The 13,735-nt window shown below is 53.5% G+C and overlaps 3 protein-coding genes across 3 annotated transcripts; all 3 read left to right on the top strand.

Moving 5' to 3' along the window:
- Positions 1-3,387: 3,387 nt before the first annotated feature.
- On the top strand, positions 3,388-4,015 carry naa20 (N-alpha-acetyltransferase 20; the record flags this gene model as incomplete). The annotated part of the gene is made up of 2 exons (XM_053196666.1): positions 3,388-3,556; positions 3,612-4,015. 2 exons carry the CDS (start codon positions 3,388-3,390, stop codon positions 4,013-4,015), a joined length of 573 nt encoding a protein of 190 aa, XP_053045821.1.
- A 2,677-nt stretch (positions 4,016-6,692) lies between these two features.
- Positions 6,693-8,680, top strand: N0V96_010187 (uncharacterized protein; the record flags this gene model as incomplete). The annotated part of the gene is made up of 2 exons (XM_065758869.1): positions 6,693-6,696; positions 6,882-8,680. 2 exons carry the CDS (start codon positions 6,693-6,695, stop codon positions 8,678-8,680), a joined length of 1,803 nt encoding a protein of 600 aa, XP_065612636.1.
- A 2,064-nt stretch (positions 8,681-10,744) lies between these two features.
- Positions 10,745-12,039, top strand: N0V96_010186 (uncharacterized protein; the record flags this gene model as incomplete). Its single annotated transcript, XM_053196669.1, has 3 exons — positions 10,745-10,989; positions 11,066-11,421; positions 11,480-12,039. The coding sequence occupies 3 exons, from the start codon at positions 10,745-10,747 to the stop codon at positions 12,037-12,039; spliced, it is 1,161 nt and encodes a 386-aa protein (XP_053045824.1).
- Between the last annotated feature and the right edge of the window lie 1,696 nt (positions 12,040-13,735).

Below are 13,735 nucleotides of genomic sequence, written 5' to 3'. Positions count from 1 at the left end.
TATAGTTTTGTGCCCTTATTTTAGCCTTGTTATGTCGGAATCTCTGTACAACGCGGATCTAAATCTCCCATATACCTGACGGAACCGGAGGAACAGCGAAAGTAAAATACTACTAATAAATTAATCTCACATCATATAGGATCTGTCGCTGATTTACCTACTTGACTCGCAATGTGTGTGCTAAAGCTGGGAAGCGAAATTTCTCGTCATTGTCAGTAAACAGCTGGCTACATGATAAAAGGAAGTAGTCATATTCCCCATATCAACAACCCTTAGTTGGACATTGCGCCGTCTGTGATCACCTACTTACCCGGCCTGGCCCTGCGTAATGATGCGACGCGACTCAGTTGTGCGGTGAGAGCCTTGAAGTATTGCAGTACCACGTAACCCGACGTTTAACCGCTTCGACTTTGAATCTTCAGACTTGTGCTTCCTGCCATCTGGTTGCTAAGTTTGCGTTGGAGAAGAGTATAGTTCCTAGCTTGAGTACCAGAACTCTGCTGTCTGCTCTTGATGTTGTTTCCCTTCGTAGAGGCAGCGATACCTGCTCAGGCATGGTTCTTCATGTTTCATCGACTCGTAAAATTCATGTAGTCTAACAAGTTTGCGAGCGCTGGGAATTTCCGCCAAGGATCCCGGATCTACCCAAAAGCACGCCCTTGATTTCTATCGCCCGCCTGACCCAGACCTCAATATCCAGTATTAGCCAACCTCTGGGAGCGTGAGTAATCCACCTCTCGAACCCGTCCTGGCAGTAAACCCAGTCGTCCCTATCATATCCTCCATTCCGCAAGGTACGCATAAACGGACCTAGGCCTGGGCAGCACCGGCTTGCTCCAGTAAGCGGGCCCGCCAGCTATTGCATACCTCCTCGAACCCTCCGACGACATCCCCGCATACGCCCGCGCACTCGCGGTTGGCCAACCTCTCGCTCCAATTACCTCGGTTGATCCACCTCTCACCCTCCTCCCGGAGCTCTTCTTCCCTCTTGATCTCGGCAACCAGCTCCTTGGCGCTCTTCAACCGACGCGTGGCTGTTGTGGTTGTTTGCCTAGACATGTGGAGAGTGTCTGAAAGGTAGTTGAGGCTCTGGACGAGGTCCGATGTGAGGGTGTGAAGGGCTGTGAGAGAGTCGTAGGCTTTTGTTGTCGGTCGCGGCATCGACTCGGATAGCTCGATCAAGAGGGGAAGCAGCTCATCGATCGTCTCCGAGTCCGGCGGTGGAACGAGTGGAGAGAGGAGCGGGAAGGTCAAATTGTGTAGTTGCCGGGTCTGATGAGTCAAGTGGGTAGTGAGGGCCGAATGAGCGGTGATGAGTCTACTTTAGTTAGTCAATGATCACAGCTGCGGGTGAAGCGTCTTGAACTTGCCTTGTCGCACTGCCCTCGACGCCGGCTTGCGAGCCCAAGTCTCTCAAGCCCTCTGTTACCCGGCTGAAGACACCATCCGTAGGTCCTCCATTACTCTCAGTGCCCCTCCTCGCCAAAGACTCGACGGCATCCATCTTGGCAACGAGACTGGGCAGCATGCCGGGGGAGTCAAGATCAGACTCGGATCCATATTCGCTTCCGTCATATTCGCTCCCGCTCCGCCGATGACCGCGTTGAGCGGCTGGCGGTGGTCCCAGGTTAAAGTTCTTCCCCTTTCCGCCGGCATCGCCGAGACTTGCAACATCGACCCCGCTGTCTCTTATTCCTTCAAAGGTGGCTTCTTCAACGTTGATATTTGGTGTCCCGCTTCCGTTGTTCTCGGCGTTGTTTGTCTCTTCTTCGTAGTATTCTCCTTCGTCACCAGAGTCGGAGAAGGCGTCGGCCAGTTCATCTGCAAGATTACCTAGGCCGTTGCCTCCGTCCATGCCTCCGCTCGCATATGAGATGTCCAGGGCGTCTTGGTTGTTGAAACTGCTGCGCAAAGGCGTTGCGGGATCGGCGGAGGACCTAGATGTTCGTCTATTTTGAGGGGAGGAGTTGACGCTGTTGTACTGGTACGAGCCGTCAACGCCCGAATGGTTGCGCGAGTGTCCCGGAGTTTGAGGCATCTTGACGGTGTGACGAGGGAAAGTTGCTATCGGTCGGTCGGCGAGAGCAGCGGCGGACGTGTTCGATGAAGCCGTCCAAGCAGCACTTTATGATGGCAAAAGGCCGGGTCGATGATGACGCTCCGCAACGTACGTGTGCTGGCAGCCCAAATAGTCGAGTATGAATGCAATGTTGTTGCTTGTCTGTCCCAGGGTTGCTGGTGCAGTGATAAACAACAGGGGTTGTCGCATCAAATACACGGCAAGGAAGATCCAGGTGGAGATGGGTGCGGGAAGCGTGTAGAGACGGCCTTGTACCGGGAAAACAGCAGTCGTGCGAAAAATGGGCTACCTAAACAGCAGTCTAGGCGGAGCAGATATCAGTGTTGGCGGCCCATCCCATGCATGGAAGTCAGGGAGTGTTGTGTATAGGTCTGGTGGCCGTGGGCGAGGTTGAGATTATCACTGGTTTTATTAATTTCAGAGGCGGGCTGATATCGGTTCGGCGCCAGCGATCCAATTAATGCAATCCGGCGGGCTCTGCTTTGTTGTTTGATTTATCGGAAGAGGGATGGATGGAGACTATGTTGTAAAGAGAGAGAGCCCTTGCGCCTGTGCGTCACTCACTAGACCTTTAGGTTTTGGCGGTGGACATAGGCTCAAAGAAATCTCCGGGAGAAAATGTTGTCGAAGAAATGAATATCATACTCGTCTTCGTGTGGTGCCTCGAGGCTGGTAATACTGCCGACGGACCCCTAGTGCTGTGTCTCAGAAACTCTGACCGCTGACACTGAATCTGAATCTATCCGGAAGGGGGAAGTTGTCACTCCTCCTGCTAGCACTGGCAGTGGCAGACGTATGGTGGTCTCTGCATCTGGCTGATGTATTTCTCCCCTGCTTTAACTGCGAAAGATACTTGCCAAAGCTGCACGCGCCAGAGCCTCAGGTCAGCACAAGAAAATTAAAAAAAAACACGCTCCCGTCTTTCGTGCTTCCCCTCCATTCGCTTCCAGTCAGAGATGGAATGTGGTGGAGTCTGGGCCGTTGTCGTCCCTTATCTGGTACCACTGAACACATAGAACCTGGAAGCCGCACGACAGCTCCGAAAAGCTCCTTCTCAATACTACGGCAGCTATTGATGAGGCAGGAACACCGATTCCGACTCGACCTCCTATCCTGAGGCTTTTTTTTTTCTCTTTTTTTGAGCACTTACCTCTCCCGAACCGTCTTACACTCCTTGCCGCCTGCGACAGCTCCTTCCGCCTAGGTATCTACAATTGCCATCTCCCGACGTCGACCCCTCCCTTGCAGCCTGGAACCCCCCTCCGTACCTCAATTGATCGCCGGTCGGGCCACTCATTGTGGCAGCCATGGCAACCTTTCGCCGCTTCCGTCCTGACGATGTCAACAAGTTCTCTAAATGCAACCTCGACCCTTTGACCGAGACGTATGAGCTGGCCTTTTACCTCCAGTACCATGCCAAATGGCCAGCCATGTTCCAGGTCTGTGAGGACATGAACGGCAATATCATCGGCTATAGTATGTTTGAGAACACAGCCACGCTTTTTTCGACTTGTCTGACTTGATGCTTTAGTCATGGGCAAGCTGGAGTCATCACCCGACGTCTACAAATATTCCGAACACTACCTTCCCTGGCATGCCCACATCACCGCTCTGACCGTTGCGCCAGAGGCGCGAAGGCTGGGTATCGGCAAGATTCTCTCCGAGCAGCTGGAAGCCGCAGCCGACGCTAACGATGCCTGGTTCGTTGACCTGTTTGTTCGCACAAGCAATCACAAGGCAATTACATTTTACAAGAGCATGGGTTACAGCGTCTTCCGCGTGGTCAAAGATTACTATGGCGATCATGCTACAGACCCTACCCGCGACGGCGAGGACGCTTATGACATGAGGAAGCCAATGAAGAGGGACGTCAAGCTCGAGCATATTAGAGATGATGGGGAGAAGCACGAGGTTGACCCATCTGATGTCTGGTGAAGAGCAGACAGCGTCAATTCTAGCAAACCCCGACTATCATTTCCTCGCAAGCCTCGCTAGGCCGTCTGTGGCTCATAACCACGCTCCATCGACTTGATAGACGCTCCCGCTCACGAAGGAGCTCTCTGGGCCGAGCAGGAAAGCGATGACGTTCCCGCACTCATCAGCAGTGCCCTGACGTTGAAAAGACGTTGGCTCGTCAAAGGTGGCGTCGGCTGCGCGATCATGAAATTTCCAAGCCTTCTCCATCAAAGGTGTATAGATGGCGCCGGGAGCAACAGCGTTGACTCGAACCTCTCGGGCACCGTTCTCGTTGGCCGCCGCTCGAGTGAGCCCTATCACGCCGTGCTTACTAGCATCATATGCGCCGTGCTTGGCAAAACCTATCAGAGCTAGTCAGACGAGGGAAGCTTCACACGTTTGAGCAGTAGGAGGATTGCGGCGTACCCTTGATGCCATGAATTGAGGCCACATTGACAATGGAACCGCCGTCCGCTATGTTTCTGAGTTCCGCCCTGAGACAGTACATGCAGCCTGTCAAGTTGACAGCAATGATCTTATGCCATTCGTCATCTTCAAGGTCCGCGACGGCTCGAATTCCATGGTGTTTGCCAATGACGCCGGCCACGTTTGCAGCGCCGTCCAATCGCCCGAATTGCTTTACTATGCCATCTATCCAAGTCTCAACCTCGTTTTTAACGGACACATCCACTTTTGTTACCGAGAAAGACGTCCTTTGCTCCGTAAAGTAGGCCTCGGCTTGTGTCAGGGCTTCAGGGTCGATATCTGCAAGGCACACAGTGGCACCCCGCTTCGCAATGATCTTGGCCGTTGCAAGGCCAATACCGCTGGCCCCTCCAGTGAAGGCGTATACTTTTCCCTCGAGCGATGCCATTTCGTCAGCAGTACGGTGTCGTGTTAGAGAAACTATTGCAGGCAAAGACTATCTGTGGAATTTGAGGAAGTTCACAAGCGCACGTCGAGAAATAGCTCTCAAGTGTAGAGCAGTGCAAGGTGTCCCGCGTTTCCGACGCAGATCCGCGTCCAATCATGTCTTGGACACCCAGCTAGATCATCTGCGTTCGCATGAAGTTGACCCGGCCCGACGCAGGTGAGAGTTTTGGGAAACTCCCCATTACAAGATGAATGATGGCTAGCGGTGGATGGTTGAGCCTCTGAGAGGCCCGTCGAATAATGATACATTTGTTTCAGAGGAGTAGAATCATGAAATGCGAGCTAATACAATGGATCCATACTTGCTAGCCTATCTCGATTTCATGTGAACGGAATTCCTGTGGTTGGCAGCGTAGTGCATGTATATGTTGTTGGGGAAATTGTCGTTTAATGTCATCAACTTTGTTTACTAATGCTTCCATCCAAACTTTGCTTCACATTGGAAACCGGCTGGAAAACGTGCAAACATAAGATGGTGTTGGAAGTATACCGTGATTTGTGCTTCCAGAAGGTTTAGAAAAACCAGGTGACAGAGCTGGAAAGGGAGGCGCTACACGAGATGATACTTACCTGCACCAAGTTGGTGGTAGGTAGTTGGTAGGGTAGTTGAATAGGTAGGTGCAGGTGGTGTCCCTTCTCCAAACCTTCGAATTTGTGAGCTCTCAACCCCGCACAAAGCAACCCCGCCGTCTCCGCAAAACAGGGGGCTCGTGGCGCGGCACTTGACGTTTGATTGGAGCCGGTCGAGTCGCGGCCGCTGCGTTCATTGGCCGTCCCCAACCTGGGCGGATCACGATGGGAACCGAATAACCTGTGTGCGATGCGCCGATGCAGCCTTGCTAGCACCTGACCCGCTCTCCTGACGTACATCCGGCCCTCTCCTGCAACCGCACTGCTGATCCGGTGCTTTACCTGTGACCCCAGGCGTCACCTTCAGCTACGACCCCAGATTTCTCCAACTGTTCCCGTGTCGGCTTGGAGCTTCTAGACGTAACCCAAGTCAAGGTACCTCTCGTCGTCGGCTGTGTGCCACAGCTGTCAGCCGGTGCTTGGAGCCACTTGTAAAACAAAGCCGAGGAAAAAGATGAGGTCGCTTCTTGCTTGAGTCGTTGTCTCCCTGACTTTTCCTCAACTTCACCTGTTCCCTCTCTGTGTTCAAAACTGTCGCCATTCTCACTCTTTGCGAAGTTCCCAGCCTGTGTCTTAAGGAGGCGCAACCTTTCCTGCACACTTCACTTTGGCACTCCCGTTACCTTCCTTGATTGCAGCCTCTTTCAGTGCTTGATCCCGCCGAGTATCCGTCTGTTCTCGGAGCTGGTTCTCGGGAAGCTCACTCCATCATGCGTTTATCCTCATTGCTGGTCGTTGCCGCGACGGCCAGCGCTTCCACATTGACTCCTCCCGTCCTTCCTCTAATTGTTCGCAACCCGTACCTGAGCACCTGGCTCGGCAATGCTCGCGATGCGCCGTGGGAACATTGGCCATACTTCTGGACCGGCTCCAGCGTAAGCTCTCCTGACTTGCTGTCCACTTCAGGCGCGCGGCCTGGCTAACTGGGGGTGATCTCATTAGGTCGGATTCTCGGTGATGGCCTCAGTGCCCGACTCCAGCACCGTTTACCCTTTGCTAGGTCGGCCCCAGGATTCCTTGCCCCCATCTTCCAAGTGGGTTTGACCGCTTTCCCACTCTGTGATTGTGAATTGACATGCCATCAGATACTACAATGTGTCTGTTCCGTCCTACCTGGGCGCAACCTTTGACGCCTCAACGACGAACTTGACCTACTCGATCCCTCCTCCTCCCGGATCTTCCACGCCGGTCAAAATTGTGCTTTCCTTTCTCTCGCCCATCACGCCCACCTCGACCTTCCGACAATCGATCCCTGCTGCGTATCTGACTGTCCACGCCGAAGGGTCTTTCGACATCAACATCTACATCGATGTCAATGGCGAGTGGGTCAGCGGCAACAGGGACAATAGCATAGTTTGGGAACTGAGCAAGGCAAAGGCCTCGCACAAGCAGAGTGCTGCTGCCCTCAAGACCTGGCAAGTTGGCAGACAGTACCCGCAACTACTGACCGAGTTTGCCGACCACGCGGAATGGGGCACTCTGCATTTCACCGGCCCGGCCGACGTCTACCACCAGGCCGGCACGTCCGCGAAGCTTCGCCAACAGTTTGCGACCAAGGGCTCCTTGACCAACGAAGTCGATACCTCGTACAGAAAGATCATGGACGAGGAACCCGTCTTTGCCTTCTCCAAGACATTTCACCTGAGCAGTAAGACGGGCAGCGAGTCGACGTCTGAGGATAGTGTACTTTTCACGTTTGCTCTGGTCCAGGACCCCGTCGTCCAGTTCGCGGCTGCGAGAGGACTGACGCAGATGCGCCCGCTGTGGTCCTTTTACTTTGCCACCCCGGCAGAACTGATCCAATACCACTACGATGATTTTTCGGCGGCTAGCCTACTGGCAGGGAACTACTCGAACCAGCTCGCCATCGATGCGTTCGCTTCTGGATCATCAGATTATCAGGACATTGCCGCTTTGTCAGCGCGTCAGGTCCTCGGCGCAACGCAATTCTCTGGAACCCCGGATGACCCGATCCTCTTCCTCAAGGAGATCTCTTCTAACGGAAACTTCCAGACCGTCGATGTGATCTTCCCCGCGTTCCCATTCTTCCTGTACACGAACCCTCGCTGGCTGGCATACCTGTTGGAGCCTCTGCTGGAACATCAGCTCAGCGGACAGTATCCAAATGACTACAGCATGCATGATCTGGGTGCCCATTTCCCGAATGCGACGGGACACCCCGACGGAAACGATGAATACATGCCTGTCGAGGAGTGCGGAAACATGCTCATCATGGCACTGGCACTGGTCAACGCCTTCAAGTACGACACGCAGCCAGCGTTCCTCCAAACTGTTGACCAACATGCGCATTCCCATGTATCCTTTGAGGCGGAAACCAGCAGTGCTCGGCCCTGGGCGCTTTCCATGGACTCCTTTGGCATAGACCGTCTCTCAGATGTTGCTGCTATGAGGGGATCGAAGGAGGCCGAGAAATGGGCGTCCAGATCCTACGAGCTGTGGACCAAGTGGACGGGATACCTCGTTCGCGAATCCCTGATTCCAGCCAACCAACTCTGTACGGACGACTTTGCTGGATGGCTTTCGAACCAGACGAACCTGGCCCTCAAGGGTATTATTGGTATCAAGGCGATGGCTGAAATCTCTAACATTCTTGGCAAGACGGACGATTCAAAGTACTACGCGGACATTGCAGCCGACTACATTGACCAGTGGCAAGGCTTTGGTATTTCCAGGGACGGCACGCATGCCAAGCTGGCATACACCTGGTACGGTTCCTGGACCACCATCTATAATCTATTCGCAGACTCGCTGCTCTGCTTCCACTTGCCCGAGGAGAAGAAGTCGACCCTTGGCGGACGAGTCACCAAGTGGTTCCAAAAGGCGTTTGGCGTCGAAAAGCAATCGACGTTTGTGCCGGACAAGGTGTACAATATGCAGAGCAACTGGTATCATGCCGTATTGCAGCATTACGGGCTCCCCCTCGATAGTCGCCACCTCTACACGAAAAGTGACTGGCAGTTCTTCGCCGCTGCGGTGTCGAGCAAGAAGACCCGGATGGAGATTCTCCAGAGCGTTGCGTCATGGGTCAATGAGACCACAACTGGTAAGTCGGGGATTTGAACTCGCCACTTTCTCACACGTTTTTCACTGACTCTAATGTGATGAAAAGACCGCCCATTCACCGATCTCTACGAAACGGAAGGAACTGGTGGCTGGCCTGGTCCTCACTTCATGGCCCGGCCGGTCGTTGGAGGCCATTTCGCCTTTTTGGCACTGGAGAGAGCTTGTGGGGGCAAAGCCGTCGATGGGTTGAGCTTCTTGGACGAACCTGCGTCGTTTGCGGAGGTGAATGTCGGGAAGGCGCTGGAAGCTGAGATGGTGAGCGGAGGTGTGCTGGGTGCAGAGCAACAGGCAGTCATGGAGGATCTGTAAGGCGTGGGCCTTTTGGCGTGGATGCTCTGGATGCCATTTGCCATATATTTATATGGCGCTATTCAGCGAGGTGTTCATGTCATAGTCACAGTCAGCTGGTCATGACTAAGAGCATCTACCCAAATTTCGAGTATTCGATATTTTGCAATATGTTCCATCATCGCAGCCCAGGTGAAAATGTTCCCGAATAGGTAGAAGAAGGATGCTACATTGCGCCAGACAGGCAATTGTCTTGGCGTCGTTCTTTTATTCTGGACGCTTGAGGGTCTCTTGAACCTTCCTCCCATGTTGTGGCCATGGCAACTGCCCCTTTGTTGACGAAGGATATTGTTCATTGGCACTTATCCCTGCATACAAACTCTTGGACACTGCGTACTTCAGTGAGGCGACGGACCTGCAGTGTAGCGAGGTAGTTTGGTACTCTATAGACCACCTGGTAGAGAAGTATTAATGACTTCGGCCAAATATGGCTTCTCAATGGGTGGATGAAAGAAAATACTAGAACAATGGGCCCGGGAAATCTGAATGGGATAAAGTGACATGCATGTCCATATCCAATTCAAGAAATGCCCATCATGCATGGGTTCGGTATGGATCGTGCAGTAAGTCTCATTGGATTGAAAAATCAAAAAAAGCCCTCGCATTGGCTGACTGGCGACAGGGAGATGTAACAGTACTTCCTGCGGCGATTGGCTGTCTTTTCCCTTGCTGCTCGTGCTCACCCACGGTCTAGGAAGTGCCTGGCACCAAACACCCACAATTCTTGCCCCAGCAGACAGTCAATCAATCAATCAATCAATCAACCAACTCATCCATGGAATCGACTCACGAATGGTAAAGGCGTGTGGTGCGTATGCGTAGGTATCCCACCACCCATCACCACCCACCATCCTCGTGTACAGCAGTAGGCATTGGGTGTTGTTTCCTTCTGGTCCATTCCTTCGTTCGCCTACGTTTTCACCAATACCGAAGACAGGGCCGAGCCATTGAGAGTACCATACATAGGTTGCATAACGTAGGTAGCCTGCTGCAAAAGCTTGCATTTTGTCCGCCTTCTTGAATTCGCCCATACAGCTGACCATTCAGGTGCTGCGCCAACCCTGCGCCTTCCCCTTCCGTCACAAGCTAGGTAAGGTAGGTACATTCACCGGACCTGGGGTGTACCTGCCGCTGCTGCTGTGAATAGTGGTATTACGGTCTCAAAGTAGGTACCTTTAGGTAAGACAAGCAATGCCTAGTACCTTGACTACCTAGCTGCAAAGACAGGCAATGCAGGCGCGCCCATACCGACACACGCACACTACACACCACACACACACACCCACACACCTCACCCATTGACCCCGTGGACCTTTCTCTCCCTCTCTACCTCTCTCTGCACCTCGACCACAAACGTCCCTTCCTTCACCTCACTTCCTTCACCTTTCCCTCCCTCCCACAATCGGCATCTCAAAGCCTCGTCGCTTCCTCAATTGATGCCCTTCGTCGTCTAATTACTACATCGACGATTGTACCAAAAAATTTCCTATCTTCCTCCGGTCTCTTTTTTTTCCTTCCACGTACGACTCCCTTTCCTTATTTCCCCAAGGTTCCCCTTCTCGTTGGGTCCGATCCGCTTCGCATCCTCCCTTCTGACCAATCGCCGCAACAGAAGAGTCTGCGTCACCGGCTTTCGCGTCGTTGGCCAATTCTACCCACAACCAACATCAAACACTGTCAACGAACAACAACTCGTTTGTTCACTAGATCATTATGGCTTCCACCGCTATGGATTACGAGGCCGCCAACGGCGACCGCTACGATGGTTCGTTTTTTCTCGACACAGACCGCCCCCCCAAGCACGACGAGGCGCTGACAGACCAACGCGACACAGACGAGGCTCCTCGTTACGAGCGCGACAACCGCAGCGCCTCCCCTCGCCCTGCGCGTGATGACGGAGACTCTGGACGTCGTCGCTCTGCTTCGCCCTCTGGCAACGGTGATCGCGACCGCGACCGGTAAGCAAACACAAAATTTTGATGATTCCCCTTTTGACAATATTCGATTGCTGACATGTACTGTTTCTCTTTCCAGTGGCGCCAAGGACGAGACTGGTTCCCGAGGTGGCGACCGTGACGATGACGGCGCCATCAACCCTGGCTCCAACCTCTTCGTCACCGGCATCCACCCCCGTTTGACCGAGCAGGAGGTCACTCGCATGTTCGAGAAGTACGGTGATGTCGAGAAGTGCCAGATCATGCGCGACCCTCACACCAAGGAGTCCCGTGGCTTTGGCTTCGTCAAGATGGTCACTTCTGACCAGGCCGACGCCGCCAAGGAGGGCCTGCAGGGAGAGCAGATTGAGGGACGCACCCTGAGCATCGAGAAGGCTCGTCGTGCTCGCCCTCGCACTCCCACCCCTGGCAAATACTTCGGCCCCCCCAAGCGTGGTAAGCATTTAGTCTTTCAACAAAATTTCAGAGAAGTCACTAATGCAATGTTTGACAGAGGGTGGTGGTGGCGGAGGTGGCCGTGGAGGCCGTTTCAACGACCGCTACGACGACCGTCGCCGCGGAGGTTACGGCGGTGGCGGCTATGGAGGCGGTGGCTACGGAGGTGGCCGCGATGACCCCTACCGCTACCGCGGATACGAGCGCCGTGGAGGCTACGAAGACCGCGGCGGTGGCGGCGGCTACGACCGTGGCTACCGTGAGGACCGTGGCTATGACCGCAGCTACCGTGAGGATCGGGGCGGCGCTGGTGGTTCCGGCGGCTACGAGAGACGCGAGCGTGGTGGTGATGACACTTACAGCAGCAGCGGCCGTGTCGATCGCTACGGCGGCGGCGGTGGAGGACGTGAGGACCGTGGCGACCGCTATGCTCGCGGTGGCGATGACCGCCGCGGCGGTGGTGCTGCCGGCTACGAGAGACGCGAGCGCGCTGGTGATGACACCTACAGCAGCAGCCGTGACCGTCCTCCTCGCGATGCTCCCGCCGGAGGCGCAGCTTACGCTGACGCCCCTGCCCGCTCCGAGGGTCGTGAGGCCTATGGAGGTTGGAAATCCTAGTTCTAGTGATTTTGCTGTGGTTTCGATGCTAACGTGTCTAGGCTCTCGCTAATTTCTTAACGCTCTCTTCCCGAGTCGTCAATACGCCCGGTTTGATGGCGACTGACGGATCATCCCTTTCCTCTTTCCTAGTTCGATCGATTACGGCGGATATCCCAAAATTTGCGTCTCATGAAGTTCTTGTGCACTACAACTAGTATGGGATGGATCACAAAATGGGAATTTTCGGCCTGCGTGGTTCACGGCTTCTTAACCTCGGTTTCTCGGTAACAATGGCTGTAGGCGAGAACCAGCTGCCTTTTATTTGGGTGCTGTTTCTCAACCCGGTCTCTGCAGTCGACGAATGTTTGGCGGTCTCTATGGTAGCTATGGCAAACAATCAACACGGCAAAAAAAAAAAAAAAAACGGCAGGCATCGACAGGCTTTGGCCAGAGTGACAGTCACTTCCCCCTCGTGGATCAGCACTTTCGTTACACCACATCGTGGGCCTGCGGCGGTCCACGATTGTTTCTACGCACCACTTTCCACCTTGTACCATTATCTATCGCGTCCCACATCGGGGTCGAGTCGAGTTTGAGACGGCTTCGCAAATCCGACATGGCTCTTTCGATGCAATTATCAGCATGATAAGATGTTGACCAGCAATGCAACATGAATGACAACCGCATCCCTTAATACAACTATAACGTAACTGTGCCGCCTGAACGCCACTATACAAATTCAACCCTCATCGTAAATGAAACGCCTCTTTTTCCCGCCATCCACACCCTCTATTGTTCATTTCATCGTCATGCCAGCACAAATCAGTGGCACGGGATTCAACGAAGTCGTGGCCCTTGCTCAGCCGCGTCATTCTGATCACCCACCTCCAGCGCTCCTTGGCCGTGTTTGGAGCGTCACATGGCCTACGTGATAACAAAGCACAAATTTCGTTTCAAAGGTATTTCTCCCCTAATGCACTGAACCAAACTGACGCTTTAGCAAAGACACCGATTCTATAGTGAAAAGTCGTTCCCCTTTGGAATGTGGATGCCTGACATAGCCTTGGCGTCCATTTCCCACGTTTGTTTCGCCACTTACTCTACTTCCTTTTTTTCCCGCCAACTTTTTCCGACTTCACGCGTGCGACCAACCTAAGTTCCAACGCGCAGTGCGGGCCACCTGTCAGGCCTACCCCATCTGCATGTCTGCTGTCTCAGTCACGTTGCGGGGTTTGCCTTTCGCGCGTTGGTTTGAAAACGTTTTCTCCCGTTCCCGCATAGCTTCTGGCAGGGCTTTCCCTACTGTTGCAAAGAAGTTGCTCAAAGGCATCGTGGCTCAATCCTTGGTGAGGTCTGCTGTATTTGGCAGCCTGCGCCATCTGGGTCCAAGTAGCGTTCGATGTCGAACGTAAGAGGCACAATGACAGTTTGCCTGGACCAGGCCAATTGTCTGCAGCTTCTCACCTCTCCATCAATCTAGGACCGCCTAAGGGGTTGATCAATCTTTCACGTTCTCCCGCTGGGAAGAATGATTGCTACACACCTTGTACCCGAATGGTAATTGACAGCACGAACCAGATAGGCAGTCTCATAGCTTAGTGCATGATATAAGCACGAAGTCATTGAAAAGAACCAGACAGTTCCATCTCGTCGTACCAGCTTTCTAGAAGTTTAAGAATCATCCATCATTTAGTCGTGACTACTACTGCCAGTA

This window comes from Colletotrichum fioriniae (assembly GCF_027942845.1).
Source record: "Colletotrichum fioriniae strain IMI 355084 chromosome Unknown scaffold_13, whole genome shotgun sequence".
In the NCBI taxonomy this organism is placed as follows: Eukaryota; Fungi; Ascomycota; class Sordariomycetes; order Glomerellales; family Glomerellaceae; genus Colletotrichum; species Colletotrichum fioriniae.
Note: the sequence above shows the minus strand (reverse complement) of the source record. Positions and strands in the feature narration are given on the sequence as shown.